The sequence below is a fragment of the Mesoplodon bidens genome, assembly GCF_964165515.1.
Source record: "Mesoplodon bidens genome assembly, chromosome: 6".
Taxonomy (NCBI): Eukaryota; Metazoa; Chordata; class Mammalia; order Artiodactyla; family Ziphiidae; genus Mesoplodon; species Mesoplodon bidens.
The window spans coordinates 106,540,519-106,562,383 of record NC_138162.1 but is presented as its reverse complement, the minus strand read 5'-3'; the positions used below and the strand labels follow the sequence as shown (position 1 = coordinate 106,562,383).

The 21,865-nt window shown below is 39.6% G+C and overlaps 1 protein-coding gene across 6 annotated transcripts in view; it reads right to left on the bottom strand.

Annotated features, from left to right (window-relative positions):
* CDCA2 (cell division cycle associated 2) overlaps nucleotides 1-21,865 on the bottom strand; it is a 54,832-nt gene that overhangs the window by 15,302 nt on the left and 17,665 nt on the right. Inside the window, exons 6-13 of one of the 6 annotated variants that reach the window (XM_081237504.1) lie at nucleotides 21,663-21,859; nucleotides 19,597-19,684; nucleotides 14,718-14,980; nucleotides 12,595-12,679; nucleotides 11,886-12,130; nucleotides 6,420-6,498; nucleotides 5,391-5,479; nucleotides 3,947-4,081 (exon numbers count right to left, since the gene is read on the bottom strand). In XM_081237504.1, coding sequence (XP_081093630.1) covers nucleotides 3,947-4,081; nucleotides 5,391-5,479; nucleotides 6,420-6,498; nucleotides 11,886-12,130; nucleotides 12,595-12,679; nucleotides 14,718-14,980; nucleotides 19,597-19,684; nucleotides 21,663-21,859 — 1,181 coding nt within the window. Of the gene's footprint in view, nucleotides 1-3,946; nucleotides 4,085-5,390; nucleotides 5,480-6,419; nucleotides 6,499-11,885; nucleotides 12,131-12,594; nucleotides 12,680-14,717; nucleotides 14,981-19,596; nucleotides 19,685-21,662; nucleotides 21,860-21,865 lie in introns of all 6 variants that reach the window. The other 5 variants (XM_081237505.1, XM_081237507.1, XM_081237503.1 and 2 more) reach the window with 5 other exon arrangements.

Genomic DNA, 21,865 nt, shown 5'->3' with positions numbered 1-21,865 from the left:
CGTGCCCTGGTCTGGGAAGATCCCACATGCCGCGGAGCGGCTGGGCCCGTGAGCCATGGCCGCTGAGCCTGCGCATCCGGAGCCTGTGCACCGCAACGGGAGAGGCCACAACAGTGAGAGGCCCGCGTACCGCAAAAAAAAAATAAATAAATAAATAAATAAAATAAAATCAATAGAGAAATGAAGAATCCTGCCCACCATTTTACTGCTGGAAGTGGCCAAACTAGGATTTAGACAGGGTGTCTGGCTCCAGCGCCTGAACTTTTTAAACCACCATACTGTTAGTTGTTAATACCCTCGCCTTTCACCTTTTACATTATTAGGTCCCTGTAAACATTTTTCACTGCTCTGCCAAGGACAGAGCTCTGATTCCTTCTCTTTCCTCTGGTGCCTCCTCTAGATGATTCCTAATACTACAAAATATCCTTTTACTTACATCCCATTGTTGCCTGAAATCACACTTACTAAAGTTTGCTTCACATTCGCTCCAAAACTCTTGCATTCAGACTTTTCTTTGGAATGGTATAGAATGACCTTTCTTTTTCTTCTGTTTTTTTTTAAATTAATTTATTTATTTGGCTGTGACGGGTCTTAGTTGCAGCACGCGGGATCTTTGTTGCTGCGTGCAGGATCTTTAGTTGCGGCATTCAAACTCTTAGTTGCAGCACGTGGGATCTAGTTCCCTGACCAGGGATCGAACCCGGGCCCCCTGCATTGGGAGCATGGAGTCTTAGCCACTGGACCACCAGGGAAGTCCCTCTTTTTCTTCTCATATGGCACAACTTCCATTTGCTCAATCATAGGTCTTTTTGTTTTTCCCTCCAGAGACCTCCTCCCTGGAGCACCCTTCTCTTGCTCAAATTTGGCCTGATTGCTCTTCTAGGCTGACTGAACAGCTATAATCAGAGATTTCTGCAGCACTCCTCTCCGGTGCTATTCGACCCACTGTGTCCTGGATTCTCAAGCTTACTTCCTCATTTTGCTAGAGTGTCTCTCCCTCCAGTAATATTAAAAAACAAAAAAAACAAAAAACACCTGTCTTGAGTGTCTTTCACAGTAACTGAATTTGGCTGGATAGAGAATATCGGGCTTAAATTAAGTTTCTTTCAAAGCTTTAAATGTCCTGTTGAATTCTCTTTCAGCATTCAGACTGCTGTTAAACTCGATACCACTCCGATCCTCGTTTCCCGGTAGGAGAAGTCCACTGTTCTCAGTATCCTTATTGTTCAGTTTCACACTGACATGTCGAAGTGGTGGTCTTTTCTCTTGGTCCTAGGAATTCAGTAGGACCTTTTAACTTGAAGACTCTTTTCTTCAGCTCTGGGAAACCCTCCCTTTTATTCTGATAACTTCCTTCCATTCCATTTTCTCGTTATGAGACCCCAATGAAGTCTCCTAGATCGGTCTTCTGTGTCTGTTCTTACTCGTCTGTCGTTCTCTTGTCCTTCCTTAACTTTATTCTCTAGTCCAACTACCAAGTTTTATATATTTTTACAAACCTTTCTTTCGCTGCTCTTTTTTCATAGCATCCCCCGCTTCTTAGTTTTCTGCAGATAATAGTTTCTGAAATCTGAGTATATCAGAATATTTACTTTCATGACGTTTCCTTCCATTTTCTGAATAACCTTTCTCTCTGGGGGTCAGTTTTTCAAACTTACTAACATTGGTCTTTGATGCTCTTGGTTCTACTCAGTTATCTGACTCTTACTTGAGAAGATACTGGCTAAACTGGCAATGGGTTTCCTCTGCTTTCCAGCTCAGCCTCTTTCTTGCATGGAAATTCTACCAGGAACTCTGTGCAACGCAGGGCAGGGCAGACGGAGAGGGTCAACTGCAGGCTTTGCTTTAGGGAAACGAGCTGGCTGTCCAGACTGTGGGACCTTCCAAATGCCAGAATGAGAACATTCAGGTGACAACCCGTTCTGAGCTTCAGGATGGGAGAGGGAGTGGGGGGCAAACCGGCGCAAATTGTTTCACATACAGGACTTCAGTTAATCTGTTTCCACTACCACTTCTCACTCTCAGCACCACTGGACCTGCCAATACTGGGCCCAGAGTTCCTCAGGATTCCCATAAGCAGGCTGGCTCTCCCTCCCTCCCAGTATATTCTGGGCTGTAAATCTTTCCCCCTCTTTTATCTGTCAACCCGCTCCCGTCTGCTTGTCTTCCAGAAATTCACGGAAGGCTGTTGTCGGTTGCTGAATACCCCTCCTCATTCCCTTCCTCTTCTCATCACTATTCTAAGCCTATTCCTTCTATTACATCAATTATTTTGGCTCAGTGGGGTCCTGGGAAGGGTTGGGGCAAAACTTAATGGTCAACCCTTCTTGAACTTTCTGGCTATTAGTTTCATGTGAAGAAGTAAGTGGATCTTCTTCGTAACAGTGTTTTGTAGAGAGTAGGAAGGAACCCAGTCTCTAATGCCATGACCTAAGATGTATGCATATTTTCAACTGATGTGTATTCTTTTTCAGCAAGGGGATCTTTCAAAGGAGTGTGTGACCTAAAGAAGAAACTGAACCAGGACAATATCCGGTTTCTTCCGGCTCTGCCGATTTGGGGATGTTTGTGCAGTGTTTAAACCAAGTGAGGCCACACTTTTTGGTTCATGGATCAGGAGGGAAATTTGCTGTTTTGTGTGTGTGTGTGTGTGTGCTGGGGTGAAATGGATAAATTTGGTTTTGGAAATGTTGAGTTTTGAGATGTTTGCAGGGTGGTCTAAGAAAAGATGTCTAGTAGGTAGATGAACCCATGTTAACAGATGGGAAAGATTTGGGAGTTGTCAACCGTGCTGCATATGAAACCACCCAGAAAACAAAGCCATTTCGAAAGACAAAGAGTAGAACTCTGGGTAACATAAACATTTAGAAATGGGCAGAAGAAAACAAACCTTTAACAGAGACCACATAGGACAATTCTCAGTTATGTCAAATGCTGCGAACAAGACCTCTAAGGATGCACTGGATTTTAGCCACCAGGTTATTAAATGCCTTGGAAAAATAATGAAAGTGAAGTGGCAAACTGGTGGCGAATGAGGCCAGACCTCTAATAGTATTTGAAACAGTGACTCTGTAGAAGCCTCTGTGGGTCTCTCCAGCAACAGTGTTGGATGGGAAAGGGGATAATGGTGCATTAATCCAGGGTGGGAGCAGAATGAAAGGGATGAAGACCCAAGATTATGGACAAGAGTGTTGAAAGCAGCTGAAGACAGCTTAGGATGAACAAGGAAACACAGGAGGTTAAAGGATCTCTGAAAGCTGAAGAGTTAATACTAGAAGGGGCATGAGTAAGATGGCATGAGAACACTGGATGGATAGGACGCTGGGGTCGGAGAGTGGGGGGACATATAAATGCGTATTATTAAAACTGGGAAGGTCTTGGATACCAACAAGCTGTAGGGTATGGCAGGGGAGGATCCAGCTCAGTGAAGCGGAGGGCAACGCCAGGACCTGGGTCAAGGTGCTAGATCTGCTATCCACAAAGAGGCGGTGACGTCATGAGCCGGCACAGGCCTCTGAGTGTGGAGAAAGACAGAGCTAGTTTCTAAATTCTTCCTGCAATACGGGGAGATCATCCAACCAGCCACTGGCAGTAGCAAAGTCAAACACAGATGGCACATGCATCCCTAAGAAATCAGAGGATTCCCCAAAGAGGGTGAGGTTAGATTAGATCAGATTCAAAGATAAGAATCAATTCCACATTTGAGTGCCCATGATTCCCTGTGCTGGGTATATGTAACCCAATGAAGAAAATGCAAAAATGGCCCTCGGGTAATTCATAATTGAGTATATAATCTCTTATGGCCCTTTCGATTCTATGATAAGATGATTTTAATACCCTTGGTCCAAGGCCAACTAGGAAAAATTTTGTTTCTGGGTTTTCCTAACCATACAACAAAGAAATGCACCATTTCTACTCTTTATTACATCTTTAAACACACACTCACCTGATTCTTTCTAGGAAGTGCTCTGTCTGTGCGCTTGCTTTCTTGAGACTTCCTCCTATTAATTTTCTTTTCTTTACAAGGCTGAGCTTCTGTATTAAATAAGTTGCAAACACTCTCTTCTGAAAAACTGATCAACTGCTATAAAGAAAATTAAAAGCAGGGCTACCATAAAACACAGTCAGTTACATTTTCATGAGTGTCTCTCACATTTCTTTTCCCGTCCCTGCGGATTCTACCATTTTACAACCCATTTCCACTAATTCACAAATTCCATTAGAAGTATTTTAACCAAGTCCCATTCAAAAGAGGGAAATAGTAATTACTGATTTCTGATCAAACACTGACCCAGAAGCATATGCACTCTGTCCTGCTATTTTATGGAAGAGAAAAAAACAACTTAAGAATCGTTGTTTTAGGGGCAAACTATTATATATAGGATGGATAAACAACAAGGTCTTACTGTATAGCACAGGCAACTATATTCAATATCCTGAGATCAACCATAATGGAAAAGAATATGAAAAAATATACATATGTATAACTGAATCACTTTGCTGTACGTTGTAAATCAACTATACTTCAATAAAATTTTTGAAAATAAAAAATAAAAAAGAATCACTGTCTTATTCATTCATCAAATATTTATTGAATATCTACAATGTAGCACCTAACTACTGATGGGTTATGTGGGGAAAAATCATGAACCGTCAGATTATCTAAGTTTGACTTCTGGGTTTATCATCAACAGTATCAGTGAAAAACAATATCAGTATGCTATACGTTTATGCACTGTGATGCTACAGATAAAAATCCAAGTTCATCCAATTTAATAAAATCGCAAAAGACATGCATTCGATGGGAGTTATGCTCACACTGAAAACAAGTGAAGGTAGTTTTTGAAAAAGTTATATTTATGCCATTTTCTGACTGTTCATACATGTGACTCTAGAGAACAAATGTATGGACACCAAGGGGGGGAAAGCCGGGGGGTGGTGGTGGAGGGGGTTGGGATGAATTGGGAGATTGGGATTGACATATATACACTAATATGTATAAAATAGATAACTAATAAGAACCTGCTGTATAAAAAAATAAAATTTAATTTAAAAATTAAAAAAAAATGCGACTCTTCTCCACTTTGCACTTTGATATAACTCATAAAACCACACAGATCCCAAATAAACTTCCTAAACAGATTACCTTCCATATGAACACACACTCTGAAAGCACCTCGTTTATTATATTTTTCTTCTAACAGAATTAATTAAAATCAAATCAGGAAAACAGCATTATCCTGGCTTACATGATAGGTAGGATATGGTATTAGTTCTTAACACATTGATTAAACCAAGATTTAACTGATAAATCATTTGATCATGAAAACAGAGAAAAATCTAGTGCAAGATTTAAAAACAGATACATTGTGCCAAATACAAACACTTACACTTCTTCTGTTAGAGGTCCGCGTTGCTGTACCAACTTTACAGGAGGCTATTTTCTCGTGGTTATTTGAAGAGGCAAAGGTATCAGTGCCTGATGAGCAAGACACAGCAAAATTAGGGTAGCTAACAAGAAGTTGTAATATCCATCATCTATTGGACACACTGGATGCTCTTTTGGATACCAATTTTGCTTTTAGTATCCTACCATATCTGAACATAAATATTACCAGGAGAAATAAATTTTGAGATTCAAAACATTTTTAAAAACATGAAAATACTTTAATTTCACAAAGTTCAAAAAATTTTAATTTGGTCACTTTGAACGGTATAAATAAAAGGCAGTATAACCTGTCAAAGAGCATAAGCTTTGGAAGATGACAGGCTATGCTTCCAATTTAGCTCTAACTTAACACTCCATGTCTTGGATTCTGTGCTAATGAGCTTGGTTTGTGTCCTAGAGCCAACAAGAGGTGTTGGTGATCCATTAAAGGATTTTGACCAGGGGAGAAACGTGAATAATGGTTCCATTGCAAGTGCTTTGCCCATGACATTTGCTGGCCAAGTCCTGGTTTGTCAGGAAAGCACAGAGAGATCTTTGTTGCCTTGTCATGATCATAAAAAAAAACCTAGAGACCTCAGAAAGTACATATGCACAAAATGCCATGTTGATGTTGATGAACAATTTTATGTATTTAAAAATGACCCTTAGGATCCATATCATTTCAATTGTGCAACCTGAAAAGGAGCCTACTGTCAATCCTTAAGTGTTGAGAGGGCAACTCCACTACTTGCAGTGACTTGAAAAATGCGGCTACCCATCAGAGGAAGTTAAATGTGGGTTATTATAAAGTATGGACTTGGAATGGAAAGGGATGGATAAGAGACTTCTTGTAAGCTTTTCTACATGATTTGAGTTTTTGAAAAATCAAGTATGATCATAATAAAAATAAAAATTTAAAAATAAGGTGATTTTCATATATACACATATTTAAAATGACATTTATGATTTTTAGATAAGCCAAAGTTACTACCTGAAAGAGTCTCAGAGATTGAAGACTTACTAAGAGGACTGAGACCTGCAAATGATACCTGAAGAGGTTCTATGTTTTCCTAAACAAAGAAAAAAGTAGAAATTAGATACCTTTAAATCCAGTGGACATAGAAATAATGTGCCCCAAAGAAAATAATACGTATTTATTTTTGTAGGAGGAACTGTAATAAGCATAAAGATGGGAAATAAAAGATTAACCAAAAAAAGTCAGAGCAAAAACAAGATACTGGATATAAAAATAAATGTTTTATAATATTTACCAATCATATTTAAGGAAACCATGCTTAATAACTACAACCTACCAAAATAATAACTAAAAATATAATAATACGGCTTCCCTGGTGGCGCAGTGGTTGAGAGTCCACCTGCCGATGCAGGGGACACAGGTTCGTGCCCCGGTCCGGGAAGATCCCACATGCCGCGGAGCAGCTGGGCCCGTGAGCCACGGCCGCTGAGCCTGCGCATCCGGAGCCTGTGCTCCGCAACAGGAGAGGCCACAACAGTGAGAGGCCCGCGTACCGCAAAAAAAATATAAAAAAAAATTAAAAAAAAAAAAAAATATATATATATATATATATATATATATATATAATTTTTAAAAAGTGAAAGTAGTCATGATGATCCACTAATAAGTTACTTTTTGGTTTATTTAAAATCCCATACCGTGGGCTTCCCTGGTGGCGCAGTGATTGAGAATCCGCCTGCCGAGCAGGGGACACGGGTTCGTGCCCCAGTCCAGGAAGATCCCACATGCCACGGAGCAGCTAGGCTCGTGAGCCATGGCCGCTGAGCCTGTGCATCCAGAGCCTGTGCTCCGCAACGGGAGAGACCACAACAGTGAGAGGCCCGCATACCACAAAAAATAATAATAATAATTAAAAAAAATAAAATCCCATACCCTAACCCAATAAAGTAAGAAAATTCATTAATAAACACAACCAAACATTACAGTATTATTCAGGAGACCTTAAGGGTAAATATAAATGCATATGTCAAATCTTTTCTTTCCCACAGCCAGTGTAATGGTAGCTGTTAATTTCTCATAGACAAAATCTGTCAGGTTGAAGAAATTCTTTTTTCTCACCAATTTGCTCAGAATTTTTATCCGAAATGAATGCTGGATTTTGTCAAATGCTTTTTCTCCATCTGCTGAGATGACCATAGAGTTTTTCTGTTTTACTCTGTTAATACGGTGAACTCTGCAGATTGTCTTTCAAATAAACCAACCTTGCATTTTGGGGGTAAAATCTCACTTGGTCATAATGTATTCTCTTTTTATATGTTAGTATGTTTGTGAGGATACTGCACTGTAGTTTTCTTCTCTCATAATGTCTGATTATGGTATCAGGCTACTGCTGACATTGATGAATTGGGAAGCATTCCCAACTCAATTTGTTTGCAAGAATGTATGCAGAATTAGTATTGTATCTTCCTTAAATGTTTGGTAGAATTCATTAGTAAAATCTGCACATGCAGTTTTCTTTGTGGGAAGGTTTAAACTACAATTTAAATTTCCTTAGTTGATACAGAGCTAATGAGACCACCTATTTCTTCTTGAGTGAGATTGATAGCTTGTGTCTTTCAAGGAATGTAGCTTAAGTTGTTGAATTTATTGGCATAAAATAGTTGTTCATAATATTCTTTTATGATCCTTTTAGTATTATTAAGATATGTAATTATATCACCTCCCTTATTCCTTATATTGCTAATGAGTATCCTCTCCTTTTATCCTGAACAGTCTGATTAGAAGTTTACTATTATTTTCTGCAGCAAAACCTTCTGATTTCGGGACTTCCCTGGTGGCACAGTGGTTAAGAATCTGCCTGCCAATGCAGGGGACACAGGTTCGAGCCCTGGTCCGGGAAGATCCCACATGCCACGGAGCAACTAAGCCCGTGAGCCACAACTACTGAGCCTGCATGCCTAGAGCCAGTGCTCCACAACAGGAGAAGCCATCGCAATGAGAAGCCCACACACAGCAGTGCAACTAGAGAAAGCCCGCGCGCAGCAACGAAGACCCAACGCAGCCAAAAATAAATAAATTTATAAAAAAAAACAAAAAAACAAACCTTCTGATTTCAATGATTTGTCTCTATTGTTTTTCTGTTTTCTATTTCATTGATTTTTACACTTATCTTTATTACTTCCTTTCCTCTTCTTAGTTTGGTTTCAATTTGCTTTTCTTTTTCTAGTTGCTTAAAGTGGAAGCTGAGATCATTAATTGGAGACCTCTATTATTTTCAAATACAGGCTTTAATTTTTAAAAATTTTCCTCTAAGCACTGCTTTACCTGCATCCCACGCATCTTTTGTTACTTTATAGTGGCTTAGGGTTTACAGTACACATCTTTTAACTTATTCCACTTTGTTTATAGCCTAAGAACCCCTCCCAACCTTTATGCCATGTTAATTTGGTTGCATATTTTATTTACCTAGGTTATAAACCAAACAGAATATTGTTGTTACTCTTGCTTTGAATAATTATCCTTTATGGAGACTAATTAAAAAGAAGTCTGTTACATTTGCCCATATATTTAGCATTTTCAGTGCTCTTCATTCCTCTGTGTAGATGCAGATTTTCATGCAGAACTATTTTCCTTTTGACTAAAGGGCTTCCTTTTCAACACTTCTTCTAATGCTAACTTGTTATGGTAATGAATTATTTCAACTTCCATTATGTCTGAAAAAGCCTTTATTTCCACCTTTTCTTTTGAAAGATGGTCTCACTAGATAGAGAATTCTAGCTTGACAGGTATTTTGGGGTTTTTTTGCTCCAAGTACTTAAATACATCTTTAAAAGATGTTGCTGCACTGTCTTCTGACTCGCTCACATAGTTTCCAACCAGAAATCTGCTTCCTCTTATATTTGTTTTTCTTATGTCACATGTCTTTTTCTCTCTGGCTCCTTTTAGGCCATTCATTGTTGATTTTAAGCTTTGTGTATTTTTCTTTATGTTTCTTGTGCTGGGAATGTGTTGACCTTTAGGATCAGTGGGTTAATAATTCTATCAAATTTGGACATTTTTCAGCCATTATTTTGCAAATATTTTTTTTCCTGTTCCTTCCAATCTCTCCTCTCCTTTGGGAACCCTAATTACAAGCACTTTTTACCACATGAAGTTGTCCCAGATCACAAATTGTCTGCTCATTCTTGTTCAGTCTTTTTCCTGTGTCATTGAGAATAATTTCTATTGCTACATCTTCAAAGTCACTAATCTTTTCTCTTGCATTCTCTAATATGCTATTAATCTCATCCAACATGTTTTTATTCCTGGAGATTATAATGTACAGAGTTTGATTTGGGTCTTTTCTTTATCTTCCATGTCCTTAAGAAGCTCAATCTTTTCTCACATTCTTGAACATATATGAAATACAGTTAAAATAACTCTCTCAATGTCTCTCTAGAAATTCTATCATATGTGTCATTTCTGGGTCTATTTCTATTGATTGATTTTTCTCTTCATTATGGGGCATCTTTTCCTACACAAGTATTAATTTTTAATTGAATGCCAGACATTTTGAGTTTAGCATTATTTGTTGCTAGATTGTTTTGTTTTGGTTTGGTGGGAAGGATAAAACCATTTTACTGAGGGCCTTCAGGGGAGGGTTGAAGGGCTGGGAGGACAATGAGATCTAATGCCTTGGCCTCCCTGGGATCTCCCCACCTCTTGGTTTGGTGGGAAGGATAAAACCATTTTACTGAGGGCCTTCAGGGGAGGGTTGAAGGGCTGGGAGGACAATGAGATCTAATGCCTTGGCCTCCCTGGGATCTCCCCACCTTCACAGCTGCCAAAAGCAGTTTTGATATTCTTGAAGTTCATTATGCAATGCAGTTACATGGGTATAAGTTAGATCCTTTCAAGACTTGCTTTTAAGCTTTGCCAGGCTTTTAGTTTAATTCTGCTCCATTAATGAAGCAATACTCTTCTGAGTACCTGACACCCTCTGAATTACAAAGTTTTTCTACATGAGTTGGTGGGAACACAATTTCTGCCCTGTGTGAGCTCTAGGCATTTCCCTCTGCTCCATTTGGGCAGTTCCTCGCTGGCCTGGGGCAGTTTACTCATAAGGACATGGTGACCAGCACTCAGCTAGAGACATGAGGAGACCCTTTGCAGATCTCCAGAGTTCTCTCTCTCTGCAGGTCTTTTCTCTCTGGTATTTTACCCTGTGAACTCCAGTCTCCTTCACTTTTCCAGACCCCAAATCCATCTTCTCAATTCATGGAGACTTCCAGGCTCCACCAACATAACCCCTCCCTGTGCTGCAGCCTGGAAATTCAGCCCAGGCAGTAAGTTGGGGCTCTCATAAGGCTTACCTCATTTGTTACCCCCCTCAGAGATTACTGTCTGTGCTTCCAGACAGTTGATGCCGGTGAACCACTGTTTCATATCTTTTTCTCTGGCTTTTTAGTTGTTTCTCATGGCAATGTAAATTAGGTCCCTCTTATTCCATCTCGGCCAAAAGCAGAATATTCTTATTTCAAAGTATAACAGCAAGAGAGAGATTGAATGATGGTCCCAATATAAAAATGGGTAAGTAAAATTAAGAGGCAGTTCTCAAGAGAAGAAATTCAAATAGCCTATAAACATGTGATAATGTTCAAACCTCACTAACAAACAATATTTTCCAGTCATCTTTTTCTCCTATTAAGCTGTTTAAAAAAAAAGTACCATTAAAACCCAGGGTTTAGGGGTTTCCCTGGTGGCGCAGTGGTTGAGAGTCTGCCTGCCGATGCAGGGGACATGGGTTCGTGCCCCGGTCCGGGAAGAGCCCACATACCACAGAGCAGCTGGGCCCGTGAGCCATGGTCACTGGGCCTGCACGTCCGGAGCCTGTGCTCCGCAACGGGAGAGGCCACAGCAGTGAGAGGCCCGCGTACCGCAAAAAAAAAAAAAAAAAAAAAAAAACACCCAGGGTTTACAAAGGTATAATATAATAAAATCATTTATAGTGCTGTGAGTTCAAATTAGTACATACTTTCTGAATAATTTAGCAGTATGTATCAAAAAGTTCAAAAAATGTTCATATTCCTTAATCCAGTAATCACACCTGCAGAAACTCATCTTAGGAGGAAGAACCATTTATATTTATAATATATCAATTCTAAGACTGCTGCTCTTTCAACATTTTAACACCTCTGAAATCTGAGTACATGGTGTGTATCAGTTTAACTTTCAGCATTTTTTCTTAGTGATAGATAAAACAATGGCACATCTTACAATCAATAGCAGTTAGGTTCCAGAAAATATGCTATGTACAAGGAGTCATGGAAGTATTGTTTTTAATAGGAGAAAACTGGTAATCATCTAGCTAGAAAATGCATTAATTTATACCATGACATATTGTTCAGTCCATCTCATTTCAAAGCACAATTATTGCTCATGCTAAATAGGTGAGGTCTGATGAAAATATAAACAAGATTGTTCCACACTTTTCACACTTACAAGATCCTCTCCCTTGTCATCAAAATTTGGTTGAAGTAACCCCTCAGGAGCCGGGGACTGTTCAAGTAGCAGGGGACTGACGGTACTTAAATCCTTTTTACGAACCGGTGTTTCTCCTTTACGCAACGGAGTGTTTGCTGGCAAAGATTCATCAAACACTTCAGGGCTTAGGTCCTCTCCGAAAGTAACTCTCTTCCTCTTCCTCATATTTAGAGAGTCTGGTACTTTACAATTTTCTTGACCTTCTAGTAGATAATAAATGGGAATATATTTAAAAATTAAACTACATTTCTTATCTAAAAGACATACCCTAGAATCTTTTAACATGATTGGATCTGGCTTTTGTATAACACAAAACATAGTTTGTACAGAAAAAAAGTTCAAAGTGGAAAAGATAAGCAATATTTCTAATTAAAATATGGTCATGGATTTTAAAGTAAATTCTGCATGCCTGTCTTAAAAGATTACAAAATTGAATACCAATTTCCTTACAAGTTTCACCATTAAGCAAAAAGGGATAGATGATAGGGGTAGAACCAATTCTGAAACTTCGACAGAGAGTTCATCCCTCCCGACTCTTCTTCATTCCCATGTAATTTCAGAAGCATCAGGCATCAGTAGATCATTGAAGATACTACATACTACCTCAGATGTTTTTAATAACAAGCAAATGATATCTCAGGCTTCAAAATAAATCTGAATTTCTTACCTGCTTTTTGTTCTTTGCAACAGTTTGCAAGATTCAAGATTAAGTTTGGATGAGTCCCACCATCACAGAGGTTGTCACGGTGTTCCTAAATAAAATAAACACTGATGAATAATTTTACATATATAAATACATACACACAGACATTAAGAACGACAACTTCGAATTTTTTTCCTGCCAAGGGTAGACGCTACATAGTATTGCAGATTACCTTTACTTTCATAGTTGATCTGACTTAAAATATCATGATATTAGCCACAACGAAAAACTGGGTTCCTTAGCTATCATAATACTTTAGTAAATAGTTTTAGGCTGAAATTAAAGAACAGAAATCCATAATGTGGGCTAAATTCATTCCCTCATTTTTGACCTGGCAAATGACTTTAAGGAAAATGAGAATGGCCAGAATTACAGTGTACTCTGGATGGTGTCAAATGAGGTAGACTATACAAATGGTCTAAAGTATAAGAATTCCACTAAAACAAGAAAAAAACAAATATGTAAATGGCATAATAGGGTGTTTTGTCTTTTAGACATGGGAACCACACCTTTTATAAGTGTATAAATCTCCAGTCTACGATACTATATTCCTGAGTTAGAACAAGGAAAGAAAGTAGCATTTGTCCTCCTGTGCTTCTCCAGAAGATTATAGAGTAGGCAAGTTGGTGAGGAAGGGACAATGTGAATCCCAAAGAACAGGAGGGGCAAGCCCAAACACAGGGCCAATGGAGCAAAGTGGGCAAAAGCCAGGGTTGTGGGTGGCTGAGAGGCACCTCCAAATCACCATCTGTTTGTCCCGTCTCATCCTAAGCCCTGACCAGCCCTTGTTCTCTAGAGCTGTTCATTTTCTCCAGCACACCCATCCCAAGAGCAGCACCTTCTCTAAGAAACAGTCCTGCCCTAAACAAACCTCTTTCATCAAGCATCTCCTGAGACTCAGCTTCATTTTCCCAACCAGGAAAATGCTCACATCAGTATTTGTGAAATAAGTGAACTTATACAACAAAGTTCATGTTAATGTTTAGATTTACTTTTCATTATTACCATGAAAGTTATCCAACAACTCAAACAGAATACACTTGCAAGCTTTGGGCAGTTTAGCAAGAAGACCATTAGTTGTGAAAGTATTAATATGATTTTAGTGGCAGGACTTGATGTTTCTGCTACATTAACACTGTTAAGTGATAAGAGTTACACAGATCATTAAGATGCTAAGTCTCTTCTTTGAGGAGAAGATAAAACAAATAAAAGATAAAAATGAGCAGTGCTGTATAGAAACCCAAATCAAGCTCTTTAACCAGAAAAATTGTTAAAACATTTAAAAATAACAACTGACCATATATCCATGTAGATAGAAGGTAGCCTAGTTCACTTTGGCTTTAAAGACAGATTTATAGGTATAGCCGTATGGCCAAGAACAACAACAACAAAACAATGTGCACTTCTCATTTGCCAGGCACTGGCGCTAACTGCACGTTATTATTCTACTTTATGCTCAGAGTACCCTGTAAGGAAGTTACTGATATTGTCCTTTTATAGACAAGGAAACCAGGGTACAAAAAGGTTAACTAACCTACCTAGTTCTTAAACTTCAGCGTCAGCGTATGAAACCGGGCACTGTGACCCCAGAGCCGTCCTCTGAACCTCTCAGAGTGTTTACAGCCTGTCATGGATGTTTAACATCAGATTCGTCTGGGTTCACATAACAGCTTCAAGCCTGAGTTTATGTCAAATGGGGCTAATACCTTTCTTGGATACTGCTGCTGCACGTACATCATATATTCCAGAACCTTCACTGGAAGAACTCAATAAATGCCAGCTAGTTCCCATCAACCTACTCTCTTCTCATACTAGCTCAACTTAAAAGAGGCACGCCTATAAGAGGTATCTTGAAGAGCAGATATTTTTGGTGGAAATAATCAACAAACTCACACATTAATAACTTATGAAACTCTTATAAAATATGGTCTACCTATATTAAATTCAACATACTATATTCCAAACTGAGTTAAAAAAAAAAAGACATTTCCTGTTAGGCCAGTATTACGTAACATTTCAGAGGTATTTCTTTGAACCAAAATGAATTTTTATTCATCTTGCTTTAGGAAATGTAGCTCTATACTGACCTGCAGGCTGTCTAGACACAGCTTTGCAGAAGGTTTCTTCAGCACAGAACGAAGTACAAAGGTCTCAGAGGATGGAACGTCCCTCTGGCACAGTGGAGTAACCAGTGACCTGGCTTCAGGAGCCATGTCTGTACTCACTTGTGTTAATTTGTCAACTGAAACGGCATCGCTGGATCTTTTGCCCTCTACAGAGTCAGCAACCTGGATTCCTTCAACATAGAGGTGTAAACATGAGAGGTGGCAGACATCTGAGTCAGTCTGTTCTACAACAAAAGTAGTAAGTATTTACAAAAGGAATAACAACCTATTCAGAAATTCAACCCTAAGATATCCTGCTGGAGGAGTAGCATCTGGGATTTCACTTGGAGACATAAAACGAAGAGAAGCGGCACTGGCCACAGCTTTTATTTCAAATCTGACTACTGAGGGCAACAGTAAGTAAGGTGTCTTGGCTCCACAGAAATCTAAGGAGGCCCCCACGGCTCAGCTATTAACTGTTAATCTGCTTCCACTCATGACACCTACAGTTTGCACCATGAAACTAACTTGAGCCAGACAATGAATCATGACTGATTTTATTGGTGGAGTCAGAGGCATTTTCAGCATGCAAGGGTAGTGGGAGGGAAAGGACAGAATGCTGAGGAGAACGACTGTCCAATAAAAAAATGAACATATTGTACATGCCCCCAAGCAAGGCAAGGCTCCCCCCTGCAAATTCTCAGCATTGCCTGATGACTGACATTTAACAAATACATACTGGGTGCTTAAGGTGTGACAGGCACTTTGCAAGAGACATAAATACCACAGATAAAGCCCCCATGGCCTCAGAGGACAAACAGACAACATAAAATATAGTAACTGGGGGGCACAGAAGGAAGGAGGTAGCTGTGCCTGTGTAAAAGGGTAGCATGAGGGACCGGGTGATGGGACTGTGATATATCTTGACTGTAGTGTGGTTATGTGAGTCTACACCTGTGATAAAATCATGGAACTAAATATACACACAAACGTCTGCATGTAACAGTGGTGAAATCTGGCCAAAAAGGTCAGTGGATTTTATCAGTGTTGATTTCCTGGTCGTGCACTGTATTACAGCTATGCAAGATGTCACCACTGGGGAAACTGGGGGGAAGGGTGGATAGGCTTTCTTCCTCTGGATTCATGCTTACACCTGCATGTGAATCTACAGTCATCTTAAAATAAAAAGTTAAAGAAATGTATATATAATAACAAGCAGTAACCCATGCCATTAAGGAGAATAATGTAGAGATAGGGTTAGGGTATGGGAGGGGTGGGGGTGAGTTCAAGGACAGCCTCCTGAGCAGGCATCTGAACACAGTGAGGAAGCGAGCCGCACATGTGTCTAGGGAAGATTATACATAGGCTCAAAGCCAAGTGCAAAGACCAGTGACAGGAGTGCCCCTGGCGTATAAGAGGTGGGGCAAGGCCAGAGTGACTGGAACAGAGCGAGCAAGAAGACAGCTAAGCCACAAGCTCAGAGTCAAGGCTAAGGACCAGGTCAGGTGCGGCCTAGTAGGAAGTGGATGGACTGGATTCTACCCTAAGTATGCTGGGAGGCCAGTGAGAGATTTTGAGGGGAGTGACATAGTGTGACTTGCATTTTATTTATTCTTTTGTTGTTGTTTCTGTTTGAAGGGGAACAGGTTTTTTTAATAGCCGTCAGTATTTAGAGGGGTTATTTTTCTTTCCTCCAGTTTTATTGAGATACAGGGTGTACAGCATAACGATCTGACTTACAGGCACCATGAGGTGAGGACCACAATCAGTTTAGAGAACATCCATCACCTCATACAGATACAACATGAAAGAGAAAAAAAATTTTTCCCTTGTGATGAGGACCCCTAGGATTTGCTCTCGTAACACCTTTCATATATACCATACAGCAGTGTTCATTATATTTATCATGTTGTGCATGACATCCCTAGTACTTATTTATTTTATAACTGGAAGTCTTTACCTTTTACCTGCCTTCCTCCAATTCCCCATCCCCGGCCTCTGGTAGCCAGAAATCTGAGCTCTTTTTCTATGTGTGTGTTTGTTTTTGAAGTATCCCACTTTATAAGACCTCTTCCCTCTTCCTAAAGGTGCACCGTCTGAGATATAATAACCTCTGGGGTGCCACCAGATAACCAGTTTAAAATAAAACACTGGAATCAGCACTGGAGTCCTTTAATCAAGGCCCCACCACCTACAGGAGATTTGTCTTTGCCTGCCTTATACAATGTTCCTGCTTAGGGCCTAGAGGGGCGTTAAAATGGGATACGCTGGCCCTTGTTGGTATGTTCCCAAGAAGACAGATTGTACAGGGAGGTGTTAGGTATGATGACAGTTTTTAATGACCATACTTCATACATTCTATAACCACTGTCAAAGAATATGTCACTCCTAAGACAAAGTCCCATGAGAGTAAAGCAAGAGAATTGTTAAGAATTGCTGAAGGCAAAAGCATCCTATTTCATCCAGGTAACAAACTCATAACCCTGCTCTCTGCCCCATCTATCCATCCATCCATCCATCGCATGATTAAAATTAAGAAGTCAGAGCAGATGTGCACCACAAGAAATGCTGAAGGAAGTTCTTTTTCAGGTTGAAAAGAAATGATACCAGACAGAAACTTAGATCTTCAGCAAGGAATGAAAAGCACCAGAAATGGTACCTATCTGGGTAACTATAAAAGGCTATTTCCAATATACACATATTTCCCAATACACATGGTTGTTTAAATCAAAAAAACCTTATCTTGTGGGGTTTAAAATGAATATAAATATAGTACAGATGACATCTATAGTGTAAAAGGACCATAAAAGACATGGGTGGGAGGAGAGGAAGTAGATCTATACAGTTTGTAAAATTTCTGTATTTCACCTGAAGTTGTACATTATTAGCTCTAAGAAGGCTGTGAAAATCTAAGGATGTATATACCACAGTCCTTAGAGTAACCATTAAAACAAAAGATGCAATGAGGTATAGTTTAGAAGGTAATGGATAAATAGATTTCTAAAATTTCAAATAAGCCCAGTAGACGAGAGGAGGGAAAACAAAAAATAGAACAGAAAATACATGAAAGAAATGGCAGATTTAGGGAATTCTCTGGTGGTCCAGTGGTTAGGACTTCACACTTTCACTGCTGAGGGAGTGGGTTCGATCCCTGGTCAGGGAACGAAGATTCTGCAAACCGTGTGGATAAAATATTTTTTAAATGGCAGATTTAAATAAAACTAGTTCAATAATGACTTGAAAGGTTAATGCACCAAATACGCCCATTAAAAGGCAGAAATTCTCAGGACTGACAAAAAAGCAAGGGCCAGCTATACATATACAAGAGTTTTACTTAAAGATAAAGACACAGGTATGTTGAAAGTAAACCTAATACCTTATGGTGACTTTCATTCAATACAAGCATATTGAATGCCGGTCCCTTTTCACATACTTAAAAACCAAAAAAATCATGTGTAGTGTTTTCTCTAACAAAATAAACTTGTTAAATGTTTAGAGATCCTATTCTTTCTTTTTATATTGAATGTAGTTCCCTGTGCTATACAGTAGGACCCCGTTGTTTCTCTATTTTATATATAGTACTGCATATCTATTAATCCCAAGCTCCTAATTTATCCCTCCTCCCACCCCTTTACACTTTGGTAACCATACATTTGTTTTCTATGACTGTGAATTTGTTTCTTTTTTGTTAATAAGTTCATTTGTATCCATTTTTAGATTCCACATATAAGTGATATTACATGGTATTTGTCTTTCTCTTTCTGACTTTATGATAATCTCTAGGTCCATCCATGTTGCTGCAAATGGCATTATTTCATTCTTTTTTATAGTTGAGTAATATTTCATTGTATACATATACCACATCTTTATCCATTCATCTGTGGATGGACATTTAGGTTGCTTCCATGTCTTGGCTATTATAAATAGTGCTGCTATGAACACTGGGGTGCCTGTATCTTTTCAAATTACAGTTTTTGTGTTTTCTGGATATATGTCCAGGAGTGTCCAGGAGTGCAATTGCTGGATCACATGGTAGCTCTATTTTTAGTTTTTTAAGGAACCTCCATACTGTTCTCCATAGCTGCACCAATTTACATTCCCACCAACAATGTAGGAGGGTTCCCTTTTATCCACACCCTCTCCAGCATTTATTGTTTGTAAACTTTTTGATGATGGCCACTCTGACTGCTGTGAGGTGATACCTCATTGTAGTTCTGATTTGCATTTCTCTACTAATTAGCGATGCTGAGCATCTTTTCATGTACCTACTGGCCATCTGTATGTCTTCTTTGGAGAACTGTCTATTTAGGTCTTCTACCCATTTTTTGATAGGGTTGTTGTTTTTTTTGATGTTGAGCTGCATGAGCTATTGGTATAATCCTATCCTTTATAATAGATTCTATCAGCTTGGAAATATTTCACTAATTCTTTTTTTTTTTTTTTTTTTTGCGGTACGCGGGCCTCTCACTACCGTGGCCTCTCCCGCTGCAGAGCACAGGCTCCGGACGCGCAGGCTCAGCGGCCATGGCTCACGGGCCCAGCCGCTCCGCGGCATGTGGGATCCTCCCAGACCGGGGCACGAACCCGTGTCCCCTGCATCGGCAGGCGGACTCTCAACCACTGCGCCACCAGGGAAGCCCTTCACTAATTCTTATTGGTAGTATTTCAAAAAAGAAAATGTCATCTCTCACGTAACAAGAATTCTAAAACATTTCTAATATACCATGAGTTCATAAAATGTAAGGAACGGTTTTAGTTTTCCCAAATATTAGCACATAGGTAAACCAAGCATAAATGTCTATTGAACAAACATTTCAATGGGTGAATGGGCACATGTACTAAGGAAAAATGAAATACTTACCACTTGAAGCCTCTGTGAGCTCTGAAAGTAGAGGATACTCTCCAACTAAACATCCAGACTGTAGATTTAAACGAGATTCAGAAGATTTCTTGGAGAAAAAAAAGAGTAAAGAAGTATTAAATTTTATTACTTATAGGATTACTGATATTTTTATAGATTTGAGTAAGCATTATAGATTATCTGGAAATCTGATATTAAATCAATCAATCCATCGCCTTCATTATCTAGTTAATTCTTACAGACGTATATAGGAATCCTGTATTAGGAACCTCCAAAACATCCTACCCAACAATTTTCAGTTCCCTAGGAAATGTTTATGGGGCACATTTTTGCTGTCTTATTGTTTGAAGTCTAGAAAACTATGTTAACTGCTTTCTTTTTTTTCCTCTCTCTCTCTCTCTCTTTTTTTAAAGGCTAGTCAAGTGAAGCAGTGGGAGTGAAGAAGGGACAAAGAAATCTGCAACTGGCTGTGATCAATTAATTGTAAGCACCACTGCATTCGGACTAGCCAACGCTTTCTTTAAAAGAGGAAATTCTCAAAATAACGAAAAATATAATGACTAATCAAACAACAGAAGGTATCAATAGTTAGAAAAGGAAAACCATCAATGGTCAGGATAGAAAACACACTCATATTAATGTAAAAACCACCTGTAAATCATGGTGTATGGCCAAAAATTAATGGAAGTTCTGATAAGAAAAATTACTGTCAGATGATGATTCCATATCTACTAGAATAGAGCAGAGGGAGTGGAGATTATAAGCGACTCTGAGATATACATGAAACCCACGGGGGCCCTGACGGTCAACCCTAATGACCATCAGGCATTTATTAAGCCAGTCCAGATACGGTCAACAGGACACGTACTGGATCTACATGACAGAGAATGTGCAGGAAAAAAGCTTCCACTCTACCGGCATTAGGTGTCTTCTCTCACTAAAAAAACAGAAACCTGCCATATCAAACCAGAACTAAAGGTCGTGCAAGAACTAGATCCCCGTTTACATTTGTGTGAAGGTCAAGGATCCTCAACAGTATGATTATTATTATTATTATATATATATTTTTGGCCGTTCCGTGCAGCACGCAGGATCTTAGTTCCCCATCTAGGGATCGAACAAGCACGCCCTGCAGTGGAAGCGAGGAGTCTTTTTTGTTTGTTTGTTTGTTTTTTTGCAGGCCTCTCACTGCAGTGGCCTCTCCCGTTGCGGAGCACAGGCTCTGGACGCGCAGGCTCAGCGGCCATGGCTCACAGGCCCAGCCGCTCCGCGGCATGTGGGATCTTCCCGGACCGGGGCACGAACCCATGTCCCCTGCATCGGCAGGCGGACTCTCAACCACTGCACCACCAGGGAAGCCCGGAAGCAAGGAGTCTTAACCACTGGACCGCCAGGGAGGTCACTTAACAGTATTATTTAGTTCACGTTGGTTTTCATCTTTTGATGATGTTGACAGCCTCTAGGTAGTTATAAGGAACAAAAGAATCCCTACAGCTACTTGAACGCAGTGGGGAGAGCAAGGGAGAAATTGCTAAATGGCACCATGCCTTCCAGCCGGTATTAAACCAGTGAGGGGCAGCAAGGCAGAAATGCCAGACCTCCAGACCTGAGGGGTACAGCCCAGGTATAATCTTCACCTCATTTACCAGTTCTGTGTAAATTAGGTGCTCATATCTGTCTCCCCCAGCAGACAAAAAGCTGTTCAAGGGCAGGACTGTGACTTTCTCACCATTGGACCATTGGTATCTACAAAAATACCTCAAAAATAGAAGACCAGAGGGCTTCATCTTTTCATAAAGTCTTTTTCATATCAAAAGCAACATATTAATCAAAACTGTCTCTAATAACCAATAAGCTAACCAACCACAAAAAAAATTGAACAAGTAGGAAATCTCTCTCTCTCTCTCTCTCACACACACACACACACAATTTAAAACCCAGCTAAAATACCACAATACAATATACATAAGTACTATAATTGCAAAAGGGCCTTGACAGTCAGTCCTAAAACTGACTAGCCAGAAATCCAAAGCTTCACTTTCCTATGTTTCCAGTAAGTGAATTACCTCAGAGAGATTTGCAGAAGTTTCAACAGCACACTGTCTATCTGTATTGGGAAAAGCAGCAACATTGTGTATCTGGAGACCGAAGGCATCAGTTAGGTTTCCATCAGAGCTGCTCGGAGAGGATATTCTCTGTCGCTTGGATGACAAGTTTGCAGGGAACTCAAACTGTTGACATTCACCAAGATTCTCCTTTTTGGCTAGGT